This window comes from Rissa tridactyla, chromosome 1 (assembly GCF_028500815.1).
Source record: "Rissa tridactyla isolate bRisTri1 chromosome 1, bRisTri1.patW.cur.20221130, whole genome shotgun sequence".
Taxonomy (NCBI): Eukaryota; Metazoa; Chordata; class Aves; order Charadriiformes; family Laridae; genus Rissa; species Rissa tridactyla.
The window spans coordinates 194,101,564-194,120,927 of NC_071466.1; the positions used below are offsets into that span (position 1 = coordinate 194,101,564).

The 19,364-nt window shown below is 38.7% G+C and overlaps 1 protein-coding gene across 1 annotated transcript in view; it reads left to right on the top strand.

Moving 5' to 3' along the window:
• The window catches only part of PTPRZ1 (protein tyrosine phosphatase receptor type Z1), a 142,757-nt gene that overhangs the window by 21,696 nt on the left and 101,697 nt on the right, over positions 1-19,364 (top strand). The window contains exon 2 of the mRNA XM_054211737.1: positions 18,340-18,405. Within this exon, the coding sequence (XP_054067712.1) occupies positions 18,340-18,405 (66 nt within the window). The remainder of the gene's footprint in view (positions 1-18,339; positions 18,406-19,364) is intronic.

Sequence of the window (19,364 nt, forward strand, 5' to 3'; positions counted from 1 at the left end):
GTAGCTTGGGAAATTTGCATTTCCCATAAATGAAACAGAATATAATTTATATATTCCTGTTCCCAGCAAAGTTATTTCCTTTTTATGGAGAGACTTATTTTGATGGAAGTCCCTTGAACCTGATGGCAAAACTGAAGTAACAATTGATATGGAATATTAGAGTATTGCATGAAGTATTGAAAGCTGGATTTTAGAAAGCTATGTGGATATATGAAATATATTTGTTGTTAGTGGCAGGTATTTATGGACCGAAGAAGGTTTTTTCCAGTTTCTTCTCCTAACTTTCATCTATTCTGTGCATGCCCTTGGACAGAGATCACTTAGAAACTCAGGATTCGTGCCTTTTTCACATGAGTGTCAGGATACTTGATTTCTTCCCAGATTCATTTTAAGAGCAAAATAGAAGGTACAGCCTCAAGATTAGCTTTGAAGTCCCAGAAGGAGGTCACTACATATATGCATGCATGATTATTGGTGTCAAATTAAGTTTTTTTACGTACTGGAATTCTCTCACACACAGAATAAATGATTAAATAATTTACTTGGAATAACCGATGCCTCTTACTAAATTATCTTTTCTCTTTTACTAAGTAATGTATTTTTATTGTTTGAAAATAATTGCTGAGCCTTGTATTTGAGTGAGCAGATAATTTAAAGCATAAGGGGCACTTTGCTTTAAAGGAGAATAAGGTAAGGGAAAAGTTTCTTCCAGTTCATTTGTGGAAATTCTGTTCCACGCTATTTGAACTGAGGGCGTGTTTGATAACGTTATGAGGTTTTTGTACCCCCAGATCACACCTGAGTTTAATAGTCTCAGCAAAATCAGTGGCGAAATTTCCTGTTCCTTTAATGGAACTCTAGTTTCTCATGGAGAGGCTTGGGTACGTAAGGGAGACAAGAACGAGCTTTGTAATTAGAATTGTTACATGATAGTCTGACTTAAAAATAATTCACAGCTTGTCAGAGAAACTAGCAATTAACTCTGAACTCTGTAAAATTTCCATCCTTAAATATAAAAGAGAAATCTGTTCAATTTGTAATTATCTTTATGGGCTGTAAAAATAGGCTCTAGATGAAGAAAAAAAATAGAATTCCTTTCATTAAACCCAAGGAATTTTGTTAGATGGAAAGGGCTTTACTATGAAAATGTTGGTCAACTTAAAGCCTCAATGTGATTCTGTAAGAAAAAAAAACCAACAATATATTTTATTATTGGAAATTCCTTCAACATGTACACAACAGAGTCTCGGGAAGGGTTTTGCAGGGGCAGAAGCTGCCGAGAACAGTTTGGAAGCCAGCAGAGGGAGAGTTTTGTGGAGGGAAGACACAATGTCAGTTATCCCTAAGTGAGCTGAGAGGGGTGGAAGGCTAACGATGAGGTGTCAGTAAGATCAGAAATACAAGCTGAAGCATTTGGGACAGGCTGGGCATCCCACGGGGCCTTTGGAGTAAGAGGCTGTTCAAGTAAGATGCTGACCTTTCTTCATCCCTGTAACATACCCTTCACCAGAAGGTTAGCCGAACAGGGCTGATCCAGATTCTTCAGGAAGATCTCATTTTCTACTCAGGAGGCATTTTCTAACAGCAAGCGTATTGCTGCTTTTCAGGGAAACATTTTTAAAAGAATTCATGTCATTCAGTTGCACAGTATCCAGCAGGAGCGTTTGAACTTGGAAGACTGGAATCTGCCAAGCTCTTTTTTAAAATTAATTCCTAATAATGATATATAAACATAGTTACAAAATCCAATATCTGGGGGACCCTGTCCTGGCGTCTCCTCATTCGAAGTCCTTGAATGCAAAATTACAGGGATATCTTACGGACCAAAACTGATTTCAGTGAAATTTTTTAAACAAAATATATGAGAATGGGTGTGTGGGGAATAGAAGTACCCTCCTTATATTTGTAAGAGTCTGGTTATGGCAAAAATGCCTGTAATTTTCAAAAAGGTCAGCAAAGCCAAGCCACATTAAAGACACCTTGTTGGTCAATTGAAGGTATTATATCTTTGTTCCGTTATATATGTAACAGATGCACTTCTGTGACTTGTAGAGTAATAGTTTTGACATAAAAAACCTCGCTATTATGGAGTAGCAAAGTAGCATTTTTATTGTACGTGGGATATTTCCAAACTGTTTTGATGTTGCAGCCAATTAGCTTAAGGTAGTTGGATAGTGATTATTTATTTTGAAAGACCATTTTAAACAGTTACCGAAAATATTTTTTTCCTTACTATTTAACTAATTTGCAGGTTTTTACTGTACACTGTATTTTAGGAGACAAGAGTATGTACTGTCTGAAAGTTTCATCACAATATTCATGTGCCAGTGAAAGCTTGGCTGCCTGTTTTCCCTGCAGACTTATGTAAATTTCTAGGGACCTTGTGTGAATGGAAGGAGTCTGAATTTGTGTCCATGGTAATCTGTTCAATGTGTAGAGGAAGTTACAATGGCATTAACCCATGAAAAGGATCAGTTGTTTTCATGGAAAGCAGTCAAGACATGCTTTGAATTCAGATAGTCAACTTAATCAGAGCTGGACATCGTTTTTTAAGGGTTTCTCTTTGAAAGAGCTTAATGCTGGTCACCTGCTACGGTCAAAATACATCATTTATCTGTAAAGGGGCATAAAAATTTAACAGTTGGCTGAAGAATGGATACATCCCTCAAATAAAGAAAATAAAATCCTGCAGTTATTTACAACCTCTACTTGAGCAACTGGAAGCAATAAAATGCCGTAGTTATCCTGGCTCATTACCTGCCTTCTGCTACAGGGAGCTGAGTGAATTCATGCGGTGCTTCCTTAGGACGGGGAATTCAGCAGCACCAGTCCTCACCGCCTTCCCGGCCAACACACCCGAGAGGCAGGACTTAGAGGGGCTTGAGCAAACAGGGTCATTCAGAGTCTTACAGCAGACTTCATAGCATATAACAAGAACTCGGTTCCAGTAACAGGAACTCAGGTCTAGTCCCCCACCTCATGTAGCATTTCCTCAGACATAAATGGTTCTGCGGGTACAGCTGCCCTGATACGAAGAAAGTGATTGAGACTATATTCTCCATTACCTTTACCAGAAGAAATCATATGTAGCAGCCTCTTTGGGGTTTTTCTCCTGCGTTTAAACTAAATTACAGTAAAAGGAAGAGCAGGATTAGGCAACCTGTGTTTATTTGGTTATTCAGCAGAGATTTAATTTGCAAGATTAAATAATACCTGTCTCAGCTTCATCTGTTTCAGCTAGTGAAAGTAAAAGATCCTTCTGCTCCGTATCTTACAGGATATTCCCATAGTTAGATATTTCCATAGTTTCCATACATAGTCAACTTGTGTTAGGGATGGTTTGCTTCTGATGATGACGAGGGTGACAAGGTTAAAAATAATAAATCCAATTAATGCAAGAAAATAAAAAGTTCAGTGTCTATAATTCATGTAAGTTTTTTTACCGTGTCTGTTTAGTGCTACCTGAGCATTTTATACCAATGTTAGCTAAATGAATTTGCTGTATTGCTGTGTGAAGCTGCATTTAAAAAGCATTGTAACTACATTTCCTGGCCTTCCTTGAAAATGCCATTACCCAACAATTTTCCAGTGGGAAGAGGCAGGTTTTCAATGCAGAGGTCTGAATTAATGCAGCAAGAACAGCTGGTGCTTGCCCCTAATCCAATTTAAGAGCTGTAAATTCCCGGAATTATTTTCATAAGAGCTACTGTGCCCTGTGCGTGTTCACCAGTGGAGATGTTTGGACGTTAAAACTATAATGGGAGACACAGTAACTGCTTCAGACATAAGGGAAAAGATCATTAATGGGTGATCATGGCGTAAGCAGCAACATCATCTCATCAAGACAGGGGAAGAACAGTTAGGTAAGTACTGTAATGGCAGGCATTTTTACTGGACATTCAAATTGTCTTTCTCCATGGGAGCAGACAATAGCAGCAAGGTTTTTCTTACTAGTTGCAACAAAAAATAAGAGAATAGACAGGAGTTTACTGTTCAGGAATATCTCTTGCCTTTACAGGAGGCGTATGGGTCAATGGCCAGATCAGGCTTTTCTGGTTCTCCAGGTCAAACACAGTTAGATGAAGCGAAATGTCTAGAATGTGTCCAGGGGAAAAAGCAATATTATCAATAGCAATAGTCACCCAAATAAGTCTTTGCAGAGGAATTGTGTTTTGAGGATGGACTATACACTGCAGAATCACAGAACTGTGCCATTTGAAAATACATTGACCATGAATTTATAGAAGGTGTAGTGTTGTTTAGGCCGAAATCTACTCTATCCTGTTCTCTTACAAGGGGAGTGAAAGCCAGTACTGCCTGAAGACAGCATTTACTCTTTGGATATGGTGGATGTTGCAACACAAAATAAGAATCACATAATCTCCAGTTCTGTAAGGAAGCTGCGACTGATGGATCTGAGATTTTTCCATTTATTAGGTCTATCAATGTGCAGTCACGTTTTGCTGTCCCTGATGTAATTTCAGACTGTTAAGGGAGACATTGCTAAGAAGCATCTAGGGACACATTCCCTTGAATCTAAGCGAGGGAAGAGCCGTCGTATCACTTACTCCAGCCACCTTCTCCAAGTTAACTTTGTTGCTTACCTGGGTGCAAGTGGAGTCTGTTACAGAACAATAAATGATGTTTATTTTAAGTTTTAATAGTAGCTGCATTTCCTTTAGGACAGGTGCTACCACTGTTCCAAATGCCATGGATCGTTCATGCATAGTATGCAAAGAGCAGGAACAGCCGTGTTGGGTCATACCTGGATTCAGTGTTGTCTGATGGGGGCTGGTGCAGATGCTTCAGAAGACCAGGCCTGAAATCCCTCAGTAGGCAGAAGTGAGATACTTCCCCGGTCTTTTCTCACACATCTTGTCTATGCCAGGTGCCTTTCTAAATGTATTGTGATAATTCCAAATATTCTTCATATCTTTGTAAGTATTTCAGTCTTCATTTAGCCGTTGGCCTCAGCGGTTTCCTGCAGCGATAATTGCCTAGATGTGAAAAAAAGTGTATCCTTTCACTGGTTTTCTTACTTTCAGCCTTCTCATTAATGCCCCCGGGTGTTCTTGTTCTTCTCGAGAGAGAGAGAACAAAAGTTCCCAGTCTTCATCTCAGCAACATTCACTATTCTTTATATTTGTTTTCTTCCCAAAATAAGTGTTCTTAACCTTTTCCATCTCCCTATTTTTGGAACTTTTCCATGGTCACTTTCATCACTGTTCCCTCTCACCCATATTATTGTGCTTAATTGTTTTTGAGAAGGCAAGATCAGCACAGAATGCATTTTTCCAGATGAAGCCACTCTGACAGGGGCGATTATGTGTTAAAGGGCAATAATATTCTTTCTTCACCGTTTCTGACATATTTCCAAATTCTGCTTGGACTCCAGCTATACACTGAATGAAGGACTTGATTTAGCTGTCCAGGGATGCCCTGATCTCTTCTTTCAGCTGGTAAAATTAATTGAAAACCCAACAAAGTAAAAGTAGTTTAGTTTTTCTCAATACCTTTTTTTTTTTTTTCCACCAGTTATTTTCGCTGCTACATTTATCAAAGCTACACATCATTTGGTGTTGTTACATACTTACCTTGCTTGTTATAGCCCTCTGAACTTCCTTGTAACTATCCTACCCAAGCTAAATAACTGAAAGATCAGCGCGTTGCAACATTTTGGCATATCCTCCTGAGCCTTTTAATTTAACCAACCATATCCATTTCTAGAAATTTAGTAGACATTTTGAAGATTTCTAAAAAGTGGCATTACTATCAAAACTGGATTTTTTTTTAATTTATTTTGAGGATCTTTGAAAAAACTTGTGCATTTGCTAGGGGTTGGTGTCAGTGTACTGATTAGACACCCGTGCTGTCCCTTGAATGTCAATTCAAATTATGTTGCAGTCATCACTCTTTTAATGGCTCATCTGCTGCCGCTATGTGACCTGTCTGCTGTGCGTGTTATATGAGTTTCTCAAGAAAGGCCTCTGCTCGTTTGTCTTCAAGAGCCACTTTTCAGATTTGCACCTGCATTGTTTCTCTAAGCTTTGTCCTCTTGGGCCGTTTGGCCATTTTGCATACGGTCATTGAAATCTCACTGGTTTGTTACATTGTGCTGATCGTTTCATCCTGCTACCTCTTAGGAATTCTATTTGCTTTTCTTTGCTAGACTTTCTAGTATAGCTGTATCTATCTATCTATCTATCTAAATGTATGTGTATATATATAAAAAAAATAGGGCTCAGAGTTTGTTCTAGTATGTTCCTCTCCTTGCAGCAGCTTTGTTAGTTCCGGGGCCTAGAGGTTTAAACCCTCCTCGCTCACTCACAGAAATGAGTTTTAGCGCTCAGTTCATTTTGTCTGTTTGGGCCCGCACCCTTAATTGGAAGCATTTATAAGAAAACAGGCAGTGAGAGAGCTTCTTCTAAGTCTATATGTAAACTTCCAGGCCATCCCCTGTTGATACCTCTGCGCTGCTCGGCATGATGTGTAAGGCAGGCTTCCTCCCCAGCACAATGGCAGAAGTGTCTAAATGGCTCTAGGACAAAGCGTCCTAATTATGTGCCCAAAGAATATTCACAGAAGACACTCTGAATCCAGCCTATTGAAGTTTTTACCCATACCATAAAACCTTTTTATAAATATTCATAAGGGGGGGGGAGGCAGACTCACTTCACCGGCTGCTAATTAATGCCTTTACCGAGGGCTTTAGTGCTCTACACCTAGGCAGGTGTCTGTTTATCCAGGACTTTGAGGATGTTGAGAGCCTGCAACGACAGTTCAGTGTTAAAATCCCTTTCTAGAACTAATTCTTCATCACTTAAGAGCCCAAACCCCTTAGTTCTGTGGAGAGTTGAGATCCAAACCAGCGAAGATTTTAGGCAGGTGAATTCCCAATGTGGGAATGACTTTACCAGTCCTGGTGTAAGTTCACAAGTCACTTTAGGTGCATTGAAACCTACTTACAAGATTTAAGCGTGCTCAAACCATTAACTCACTATACTTTTTTAGATAATGTTTTCCCCTGATTCTGCTTGCCGTTAATTGACAGAGCAATTCATTACTTTATTAATTGGCAATAAAAATCATTTAATGTTGTAGATGAGTCATTGCAATTAACTGGAAACAAATTAATTAGTTAGGTACGTTGTATTTAATTTCTTCATGTTACAGTGTTTAGTTTGTAGTAAAAATTTGCCTGTGAATCATAATGACATTCTCAGGCTTCCTGATTTTTATTTCGAAGATTTAATTTCTTACTGTTAGAAAGTCACAGTCAATTTGCGGTTGGTTATTGAGTGTTGACAGCTGACTGCCACAATAGATGAACTTTCAGTTGTATTGAACTAATCTGAACCTAGGAGGACTGCTGCAATGAGATTCTCAGTTCAAACCGTGTTATACACTCAGTGTAGGATTGCAAGTAACAAGAGGTCAGAACCTCCATTTTGTGGTTCAGTGCACAAATTAAGGCTTTTCATGCAGCGCCGCCACCACCTGAGACCTGGGAAAGGGCTTTTTACTGCCTTAGCGAAAGGTTGGATTATATGGGGAAATGGTTATTGCAGTAAAGTGAAATTTCATGTTTACAATGATTGATTAAACCATGTATCTATCATCTTATGTGGCTATTATTTCCACATTTTGGGTCAAACCTTGTTCAGCTAGGTTTATGTCTGCTGACAGAATTCAACTGAGATTAGAACTGCAAGAATATGAACTAACAAAACAATGTTGTGGGTTTTTTTTCTGAAATCAAAGCTGTATTCTGTCTCCTATTACTCTTATGTAAAATGTGCATAAATTAGACATTAGGAGGATGGGCAGGTGAGGGATGTTTGCCTGTACCATGGTTTTGTGTTCTGTCTGCATTCAGATGGGCCTTATATAGCTTCCCAGGCAGACTTACCTCCCCCCTCCAAGATGAAGAGCGTATTGATTAACTACAAATGAGCAAGACGCATGACTATGTAGATCATGCAAAATATCTGATCAAAGCATCTGAGTCTCCACTTGCAAATTTTTTTAGTGTCTGAATTCCAAAATTGTCTGTGAAGTTCCAGTTTTGTGGGTGATGTAGGACAGGACTAGGATGGGACTCCTGTTTCCCTCATGGTACTCTCTTTGGCATGTATAAAACATGAGGCAGAATTTGACCTCAAAACTATATCAAATGGTAGATACAGTGTAGATAACAAGGTACTGAAGAGAATAAAAAATGAAGTCAAGAAAGGAAGTGTGAAGAAAACAGATTTTAAATTGGCATTACCTTATTTTATTTGATATCTCCTTTTTTTTTTTTCCTAATCTGATGCAGAAAAAAAATCAAGTGTTAATATTGATGTAGTTAGCTGCAATAAACGATCACCTCCAGGAGCAATCAATGCACCTTTTTGTTTTCAGCAGTCTGTGAAAGTAAAAATATTGTTCAGTAGAATAATATACTGTGTTTATGAGTGTTTGATGAAGCAGAGGACCAGATACTGACCATTTGCTTTTCAAAGGAAGAGTAAAACATGCCGGCTAGCAAGAGCCTAGTGTGAGTACTAAGTGCCTGGTTTGTATGAAGATAGAGCTGTGGTGCGGTGCTCTACTTACATGGCACAGGATTTGGCATGGAGGAAAGCCCAGACCATCCACTTCCCTGTGGAGGTACCATTCTTCCATAAATCCTCTAAACCCCAGGATTAAATCTGGATTCCGTAAGGAACTTCAAGATATCCCCCTTTTTTTTGGTACTCTTATTTTTATATTACTTCTTTTCCCAAAGAAATCATAGGAAAATAAAACAATGTTTGATCTGTTCATACTGACTTACAAATTTTTGAAATCAACTTCAGAATTGCTGGAGCAAAACGATGAGTTATCCCACCAAAAGCAGAGACCTCCCTAATTAAACTTGGGGCTGAGTGTCCTTGGTACCTGTTAGGTCTGGATGAGGGTTTTGGGAACCCCAACCCCATCCAACAGCATCAATCCCCCAACAAACAGCCAGCCCCTTCCCACTGCCGCCACCTCTGAGCAGAAATCAAAGATCTAGGAAAAACTGGTTGAGTGCGCTAGCATTTTTTTTCTGCATCTATGTGGCGTACACCTCTTTTTCCAGTCACCTCTGTTCTTAGGTTGTGCCATAAAGGTTAAATTCCATATGTAACCCAAATGTGTTGGGGTGAAATCTCTGTTAGTACTAAACTGTACTTAGAGTCAACAGTTCTGGTTTGGCCTATTCAACAGTGAGTTTTCCAAAGGCTTTTGTAATTTTGAACAGCGGGAGTCAGATTGAAAAGTGACACTTGGGTAGAAGGCAGACACCCAGGTCCAAAGTTACTCAGGTCCTGAAAATACTGAAAAAGAGTTGCCTGGGTTCACAGATGCTCCAGTTCTTAACCTGAAATTTTCCCAAATGCTTAAAATTCTGCTCTAGAGTTTGCTGAGAATTTCTCAGTCTGGATAGCGTGGAGCAGCTTGAAGCCGATTTCTTATCTAAAAGATGCTTCTAATTTAAAAAAAAACCCAGTCACCATTCAGGCACCCTTTCAAAATTAAACCTTGTCAGAACATGTTAAAACACACATTTGTAGTGTTCAACTCCATGTAAGGTATTACTGACTCTTAATTCTCCTTTTCACTACATCCTGCTGGCTTGAAAACTCCATGGACGTCAGGAGACAGGTTCCCTTCCTTCCTCTGCCCGAGGAGACATGAATCTACATGGCAGTTGCTCCTCAAGAGCACCCGAAAGGCAGATAGATACAGGCTACCTGCAGGAACAGGAGGGAGGGCGCTGCCCTGCGCTTCTGGTGAAGGGAACCTGAGTGGAGTGGGAGCAAACACAAGTGGCTACCTGAATCTCTAGTCCCATGGTCAGAGAAACTGTAGGGAAGGAAGGAGCATAGATTTTGGTTCCTCGCCTCAGTGTATTTTGAAATACGGTATCATGAATTAATTTAAAAGTAATTGCAATTATTATGATTATTTTATATGTGATCTCCCTTATGCCTCTGTATTAATAATTCTCCTGTATTCTAAAAACAATTTCTAAAAAGAAAATTATTAAAAAAAACAAACCCAAACCCATACATTAAATATCTTTGTTTTGCCTTTGGTTTGTGTTTTTATTGTCCCAGTTCTCTGTTGGCACTAGCAATCATGAGACACTTTGTTTTCTTTTCCAAATGATATGTTTGTGCCATCAGTTGCAATAAGGAAATGGCTAAAGGAAAAGAGTAAACATGAGATTTATAACATGATACAATCATGAGCGATATGCACCCCTTTTTGACAATTCCTTATATATATATACTCACAGACATGCCTATGCATATATACAATGTAATTGTTAGGATTTGTCAGAAAATGTCAGGTTCTACATTCGTTTACATTTTTTTTGTTGTACCGTTTGCATTATGTTCATATATTTTTAATCAAATAGAGACACATATTTTTATAGATGTGCATTTGATATCAGGTGTCCATGATAAGCTTTGGAATTTTTCAGTCTTGATATCGGGAGTGTAGAGCTTCCTCAAGGGAGCAGAATGGTTTTGGTATGGTTTTATAAAAGGTGTGTGTCATAATCCCTAGATTTATGAGAGTCCTGAAACAAAAATCATCCAGGGCAACCTCTCTCTTCCCCTTTGGTATTGAAAAAAGAATTTCACCAAGACATTTCAAGTGAGTACCTCCGTGAAGCAAAAGAAGATATTGCTGTCTAAAGAGACACCTTTCAGGAAACTTATGGGAACATGACCAGAGGGATAATGGTTGCGTAGAATTTGCAATTTCAGCATCAAATACAGGGGAAAGGAAAATATTTAATAATTAAAGACTTCTTCCATTAGAGATTCTATTTCTCTCAATATCCCCCCCACCAACGCCTTCGTAGGATTCAGTCTAAAGTTGTTCGTTACGGTCCACAAGATGATTTGAACTATTGAAATAGGTCGCAAAAGAGAAGGTTTCTAACAGCTTGACTTCACAGCCCCTACTATGCTAAAAAGCATTATTTTCAGTAAATGTTCCTTTGAGATGGCTTGCATAAGGTCTACTTACAAAAGTTTTAGATAGATATTACCAAAGCTGTAGAGCTTTACTGATCTGTAGATGTTAATATTAACAGGCAGAGAACATTGGAGAGACACAGTAAAGATTTTTGAAAACCTTTCTTTTGGAAAAAATGTAAACTCTGAGATTTTGGGTGCAGGAGTTGAATTTGTTTTATTTTTCTTGCACTTCTGAAATGTCTATCACAATGTTTCTTGTTTGTTGGAAAGGGGATTGCAAATGGTTTTATACTTAGGTGCTAAATATAAGAGCTAAGGCACATATTCTTCATTCATAATCATATTTATTACACCTGTTGACACGCAATTTTGCTAGGAAGCACTATGCCTATAGTTTCACTGACTTGATTGAATTTTTGTTTGTTCGTGTCTGGTCTGGATTTAATTTTTATTTGTATGATTGGATGAATTTACATAGAATCGTAGAATACCGAGTTGGAAGGGACCTCAAGGATCACCTGGTCCAACTTTTAACAACCAACATGCGTTGTGTTAAAAGACTATCTGGGTATGGGGAAAGGAATCTAGTTAGCAGCAGAGGTATATAAAAGTGTGTCCTAGGAATCACTGCTTGATAGCTGCTTTTTTGAATAGCAGTTCCAATTTCTATCATAAACACCAGTTTGCCTCACTTCATACAGGGGACATCAGTGTAACATCTTTGGGGAGATTACAGTCCTCTTAAATCCCTTCTGGTTTTGGCTTTGGATGCATTTTTAGGTGCTTGAGCAGCAAGCCAGTTATCTAGCTTTTCTGGGTTACCTAGTTCTGTAGGTTCTTAAATTATTGAGATGTCCTTGTGTTTAGCCCACGAGCTTCACAGGCACTTAATTTCACTCACCTGGGTGAGTGAAATTGGGTTCAGAAATACCCATTCTGGAAAGATAAGCACCACTCTCCCACCTAAAACCTGTACTGTCAGCTTGGTTTCAGTGAGCAGACAGTTGAATGCTACATCGGTTATCAGAGAAGCCTTAAAACTTACTATAGCCAACTTCAACTAACTGTTAATGGCTGCGTAGCACACTGAGGTCTGTCAGACCATTTTGCTCCATCTTCAGATGATGTCTAGGTGCACAAGATCACAAATGGAAGGAGACATCTAACATTTCCTACTACTTTGCCTGTAGTCAGAGTGAAGGTGGAAGCAGGTGACTGTAGCAGATTGGATCACCCCTGTGGTGTCCTGAGATACCCCCACTTGCCACTGGCTGCGTAGACATTTCAGAGGCCCTGGAAGCCCCAGGCATGTAAAACTCCAATGGGGTAGAACAAAAATTGGTAAAACTGGAGTCCTTGTTCTTTTGCATGTACAAATGCACTGGAAATATGTGATTAAATGTGATTTCTGAAACTTAGCTGATACCATAGGGATTATCCCTTTAATTCGTGGCACTATTCCCTGTAAAGTTGTGACAGGTTAAGTAAGCACTATTAAGTAAGCCTAGTAATACTCTGGTGCTTAATGATAACTGCTTTTAAATGAAACTAATAAATCTTTTTCTTTTTCTTTTTTTTTTTTTTAGATTTAAACACAAATTGTGTTAGTAAATACACACGACAATTGTCAAATTGTAAGAAGAGTTTTGGTTTGGCTTTATATTTAGCACAGGGAAAGTCTCACTTTTTTAATCCGTACTGGAATGAGCAGCCTACTCACCAGCATAATGAAGGGAACTGACTCTCTTTATAGATATCTGAACATGTATCGATGCCTAAAATAAGCCTAAACAGAAGGAACTGTGGGTAAAAAAAGATTTTTAATTTTCTCTAAGGCTGTGAGAATTCTCAGACCCATCTTCACAAAAGATTTAGACACTGACTTTCAAGAAGAAAGAATATATGAAATTGTAGAGGTGGGCTATTAAAGCATTTTGGTGGTTTTAAGGATTTTACAGATGCTATTACATAATTAAATAAATCCATAAGAAAGAGACCTTACTCAAGTAAACGTAGATCATTTTCTCAAAGGAATTTATAGATAGCTCCTGTCAGTTAGAACTTCAAGACTGTTAGCAGATTGTGTTCTGAATCTTTTCATTTCCTCCATCAGTATAAAATAAGAATTATTTCAGTTGAGGCAATGAAGCTACACCTTCCGAAGATGGAGGAAAGGTATTAGAAGTGGGTCCTGTGACCTTCCTGTCAATGGAAGGAGATAAATAAGGAAATGACAATTGAAGAACTGCTCTATTTATCATCAGAGGTGATTTTGCACATTTTAGCTGTGTTTAAGGTTCTGTTTTTACTTTTGGAAGCAGAACCTAGATAATGAAAGTCTTTCTGATCTATTTAATTGTATTCTTTTTAAATGTGAATAGCATTGAGCATCTATTTTGCTAATCACATGTAGCTTCTTTTTTAAAAATTTATTATTATGTCAGTTTTGCAGTTTGTCTTCCTCTCTTTGACTTCTTTGCAGTAACTTTGTCTGGTGTTCTGCAGTTTTTCTTTCAGCTACTGGGTAAAACATTGTTCATATCATAGCATTTCAGTTTGTTCCACAAGCCCTAATTCTTCTCCAGTGAAGACATTTGTGTCTTAATCCAGAATCTAAAAATATGACTTTCAAAATGTTTTGCAGTGTATAAAAGTGCTGATGAAGAGTAGAGATAGTAAATCAAGTAGGGCATAAAGACTGAGCTCCCTCACTCTAATTGAATGAGCATCACCCGAGACATTCTAATTTAGGCACAAATTGGTGCGTCTCGGTAGCCTTCAGTGGAGTTTGTGTGGTGGAAAATCTGAACCTGGGTAAATAGCCTTTTGTCCTTCTAAACAGTTTGTTGAGTGTCTGGGCAAGTACAACATGTGTTTGAATAAAAATCTTAAAACCGCTTTGCTGGTTCAAGCCACTTCTTTGGTAACCTGTCTCCGACAATAGCTAGTAGCAAAAGCCTTGGCAAGTGCATTAAAATAGGGCAAATATGCAATGAGAATTTCCCAGTATAATCTTCCCATTTTCATCAGCGGATTTAGTGAGCCAAAAGTGGTGTCACTGTGTTTTAAGAGGTGTTTGTGGATTTGTCCTTCACAGATTTTTCGAATCTTTTCCAAACTTGTGTAAGCTTCTGGCTTTCATAGCTTGCAGTGTCGGTAATACAAGAGTACATCGCAGAGATCTCATGAGTCGGAATTTGTTTAGAAGAAGAACTTTTGTATTTCTCAAAGAGAAAATCATTACATGTTTTCAGTGACTGCTCATGTCCTTGCTGGCATCCCAAGATTTCCTGTGCTCTTCCTTGGCCCAAGAACCACAGGTCGAGTCCTGCCCACATAAATTGAAATTCCCATCAGTTTTGATACCAACACAGCCTTTATCTCCATGACTGTAATACATTGTCATTATCCACTTATACTGGATGAATGCTTATGACTTTAGAGTATATCCTCTTTGCTCCCAAATTAGATTTTGGGACAGGAGGAAAATGTTGGGTGAGACGTGACTTCCCAGGACCAAGCCGTGTTGGCAATCTGAATGTGTAGTTAAGGGTTCCAATCCCTACTGTACACACAGACCATCAGTGCCCTGTTTGTGGAGAATCTCACAAACGCAGACATTACCTAAATGTCCCAGTTCCCATAAATAAATCATTCTGATGTCAGAATCTTGTAAATGCCGGTTCCGCTGCAGGTGCAGCTCGCAAGTTCAGGCTGAATGGAGGTAAAACCCTAAGGAGGATGTCCTTTTGTCCTCTTGACTCTAGCAGCTGGTATCTCTTGACACCGCTGTGGCAAAAAGGAGAGGCATAAAGAGACGGTAAAATTACAGCAGCCTGGTATAAATTACAGTGCCAGATTACGCCTGAGCTTGTGTCCTGCCTAGCAAAGCAACATGTTGAGCGCAGCATCCCCAAACATTCTTTGTGTCTCGGGCACTGTCCTCAGAATACCCTTCTTTTCGTGGCATAGGAGAGGAGTCTCTGGTGGATACTTGGGGCTTGTTGCCTCAGCACCTCTCCGAGGATTTTCCCCGACAGAGTTCAGAGGTCTAAGGTCACATTTCCACTTCTCTGACTCATTATCCTGGCACAGAGTGCCAAATCAAGAGGGCCTCTCTCAAAGACATTTCTTTCTGTTAATCTTCAAAGCTATTCTTTTTTTTTTTTACCTTTAAATATTAATAAATACACATTGAAGATCTGAATGTTTCATTCACAGTGGTAAATCAAAAGCAACTCAACCGAGGCCAGTAAGTGCCAAAGGAATATCAGACTCATGTCAGGAGGAAGAAAACCTGGTTATTTATATTTTTTAAAGAGGAAAAAACACCTACAAGATCTTATTAGTCCCGGCACTATGCTTTAACCAGAACCCCATCTTCTCTCTTTGCCCCTATGACTGAACATGAGACAAGGTCAGCCACAAATCCATGGGTCCCGCTACCCGTCATGAGCAGAGGGGGGAGCATTTGCCACCATTATTCCTGACTTCGTGGGCCTCAGGTGCTGGGGTGTGCACTATTTGGACAGAATATGAAAAGAAACAAGTCTCGCAGCCTCAGACAGAAAACTTTGGCTTTCAAAGAGGGTAGAAAAAAGAGAACAAAAAGCATTTAATGGTATCTTGCACGTCTCCTTGACAGGCATAGAAAGATAACCGTAAAACTGTTTAAAACATGATCCCGCAACTGGGCTGCTTTGTTCTGTGAATAAATCAACAATCTGTGGAAGCATGTTCAACAGCTTCCCGGAAGCAGAAGGGAACATTAAGGATTTTTTGCTTCATAAAGCAGCACCTAAACCAGTACAATTCAAACTATTTTGGGCCCTGGCTGGAGACGTCACTCTGTGTCGCAGGAGTCATGCTGACTGTCAAGCTAATCGAGCTCAAGTATCAGTTTCGTAGATTTACATACAAAACCGCAAGTTCGACATCAGTTTTGCATTCTCTTTTGTGAAGATGTTTTCATTATTACTATATTCACTTAAATTAAATGTAAGGAATTTAAATGCTCTATTTAAATGGAAGTACCTGCTGTCATATACCAGGAGCAAAAGGGATGTCAATTTGTTAACTCAAAATAAAATAAATAAATGAAAATTAAAATAAAATTGTTTCCTTCCGACTGGTCTCCACACTGTTAGCTGGTTAACGCTGACAGCTTACACAGCAACGCTTTATAGAATGCAATGTTGTGTTTTCCCAGAGCGGTTTACACAGGTCGCTCAAGGGAAGAATTGCTGCATTCACTTGTCCTCCTACGGTCACGCACGGCTTTTCTTTAGCACCTGTGCTAGCTATGATTCCTCAGCCGCTTCCTTCCCCAGATTAAATCGGGTTTCCTTCCCCAGTTTTGCCACCTATTTGTAGTGGAAAGAGGCAAAACCAAAACCGCCGACAAGCCCTGCGGTTGTGGGAAGGCGCATGGCTGTGAGTGTGCTGTGAAGGGGCTGTGGGAGCACAATAGGTGAATAGCAGAGGAAAGAAGGTGTATGAACTCCAGACGTCTCCCGGCATTTATAAAGACTTTCCGTAAGATTTACTGGGTCTATAAGTGTGTAATGCACCAAAAAAGTGAACCTTGCCCCCTTTTTTCTTGTTCATTGAAGCTATCACTCCTTGTCCATCAGACCTCCATGTGGAATTTAAAAAGTGGTGGGACGCTCTCACGCCCAAACCCTGCTTAGTTAGCATATGAATGCTCAACTAATTGTTTGAAGTAACAATTAGGAGGACAATAGATAAAGGAGGAAACTGGAGACAGCAACTAACACCTGTGAATCAGAACTTAAACAGCTTTCTTTTACATAATTAATTAAAGAAGCAGGCACAATGCACATTGACTTGAAAATGTGGTCCAAAGACAACGCTGGTGCATGTAAATCCCTTTTCAGTGCCATTACTTATATGTAAGGTTTGATCTTTTTGTAAAAATCTTAGTCATGAGTGAGTGTTGCAAAGTGTTGCAAGAGGGGCTTTTTTGGCCAGGAGGGAGAAAGGGAAGAGAAAAACATTTCAGTGCAATTGCAATTTCATGGAGGAGGCAGAACTCCTGATGAAGTTATTAAAACATATGGACTTCAGATAGGTAGCAGAAAGTCATTGTAAGACACAGAACGTTTCTAACCTTGCAAATAGCAATTAGGATTTAACGTCCTGTAATCAGCACTACATACTTTTCTGCATTAAAGAAAAAGAAATTGATGCTATGAAACTGTTTCATTAAATTGTATTTATTGCAGAATGTAGGCAGAACTCTATGGCGGTTTCTCGAGGAAGCAATCCATATGTGTGCTCAACGTGCTTATATGCAATTATTTCTTAAATAGGTTATATTGTGCTTCTCTAGAAGAGTATTTAATGAAGCTAGTTAACATTATGGCTTTCGAAATGACAGTCTCAAAAAACCTATATCTGCAATTTACATATATTAATAAGTATTAGGGGACATAGTCATCTGTTTGCACGCATCAGTAGTGTTGCTGGAGTTGTACTGGCATAAAAAGGATAACGGTGAAGGTTATTCAGTAGTATCAACGAATATTTATACAGTTAGATATTTCTCTCTAGAGATATATAATAGCATTAAAAAGTATCTAATATCTTGCTTTCTCTCTCCATAAAGTTTATGGAGATACAAGTAACTTCACATACTTCAGCTATAATATTGCTGATGATAGTACACAGTGAAACGACATGTTAGAATACTTCGTTCACTATCTTTAAATGGTATCGCTAGTACAAAGCTAGAGAAAATTTGTGAAGTCCTGACCACACTGAAGAGAAACTTTAATTCACATTGACTTCCAAGTAACCTAGATTGGTTCTTTCTAAAGGGCCAGAGACCGATCAGAGAAGATTGTTTCTTCAGGGGGCAGTTTTATTAACCTTAAAAGAGAAAGCATGGTTGTGATGAAAAATTTTTTAAAAAAGGGGGAAAAAAAAGGAAGAAAAAGAAAATAGACATAATGTGAACATAAAGAAAGAAAACTGGGTGGAATGAAGTTTGGGGAGAATAAACCACTAGTCCTGCCGGTATACATGTGTCAAGTCTTAAGCTAAGAGTTAAAAATTGAGCAACAAATTGCATTCAGATAAACTGAAAAGCACTTCTGTTTGCTTTGTTTGCGTCCTTTATATGCTACAATGTTGATGGGATTTATACTCTGTTTAACCGAGACTTACCATTTGAGGTCCAAGATAAGGACAAAGTAAATAATTCATCAGTAATTAAAACTGTGATTATCGTGTTGGAGGGGGGGTGTGTCATCTACACTCGATGTTCCTGTTAGGTTTCTGGATTTTATATTGTAAATTCATTGCTATTTTGCAGATTTGATCTACGGATACTATAGGCAACAGCGGAAATTGATTGAAGAGATTGATTGGTCATATACAGGTAAGCAAAAACTGTCTGTTGAAGCATTTATTCCGCTTTGATATTTTCATGTTCATTGTTATAACTTCAGGAGCTTCTTATGTCTGTATACCACTTTCCATATGCCTAAACAATTGCTAAAGTGAAAATGCAGGGAATGAAGTCTGAAAAATTGCAGGAATGTTACAACAGGAGAGATATTTTCATTTTTACCTCTGTTGCTTTTGGAAAGAGAAAGCCCTTAAAGCCCTAAACCTGAGACATGACTTACCTGATGAAGGCTGGGCCAATAAATTGTTAGGTGCTTTTTTATCATCTGAGTATTACTGTTCTGGCAAGTTTGAAAAGCAGACAGGAAGGCTGAAACAAGGCACAATACATTATGTGGGTAAGAACATATCCATATACTGCACATGAACTTCTGCACTTTGCTTCCGAGCACCTGAGCATCCTTTCCACCTCCCACACTCATTCTCCTAAAAAATCAGTCATTTGGGCTCTCTCATTTGCATAAGTAAACAAGGTACACCCTTAAATTCTGCACGACCTTTGCCTCATCACAGAAGGACTATGGGGAATTCAAAATTTGCCTCTTGGATTCTTCCCTAAAAGTCAAGCCACTTTCAGTAATATTGAAAAGGTAATTTTGTCCTAAATGATAGGTGTATTTTACCAAGAATGTAAGAAGTGACTTCCTGAGGATGTGCATAGACTCTTACATTTTTAATGGTTTAAGTTACTGTTCCAAAACCCACCAATTTGTGGAAAGAAATAAGGACTGTCAAATTTCAGCGTTTCATATATTTGGTTCGAAATATGTTCCTGTAGTTAAAGAAAGTTACACCATTCTTTTTCTTTCTCTCACTCTCTCATTTTTGAGACATTTTTTTACTTTCAGGGTAAAACTTATCTTACAAGTTTTGAGCCTAGAGAGAATTGAAACAGGCTAGTCATAAACCCTTGAAAATGAGATTTATAAT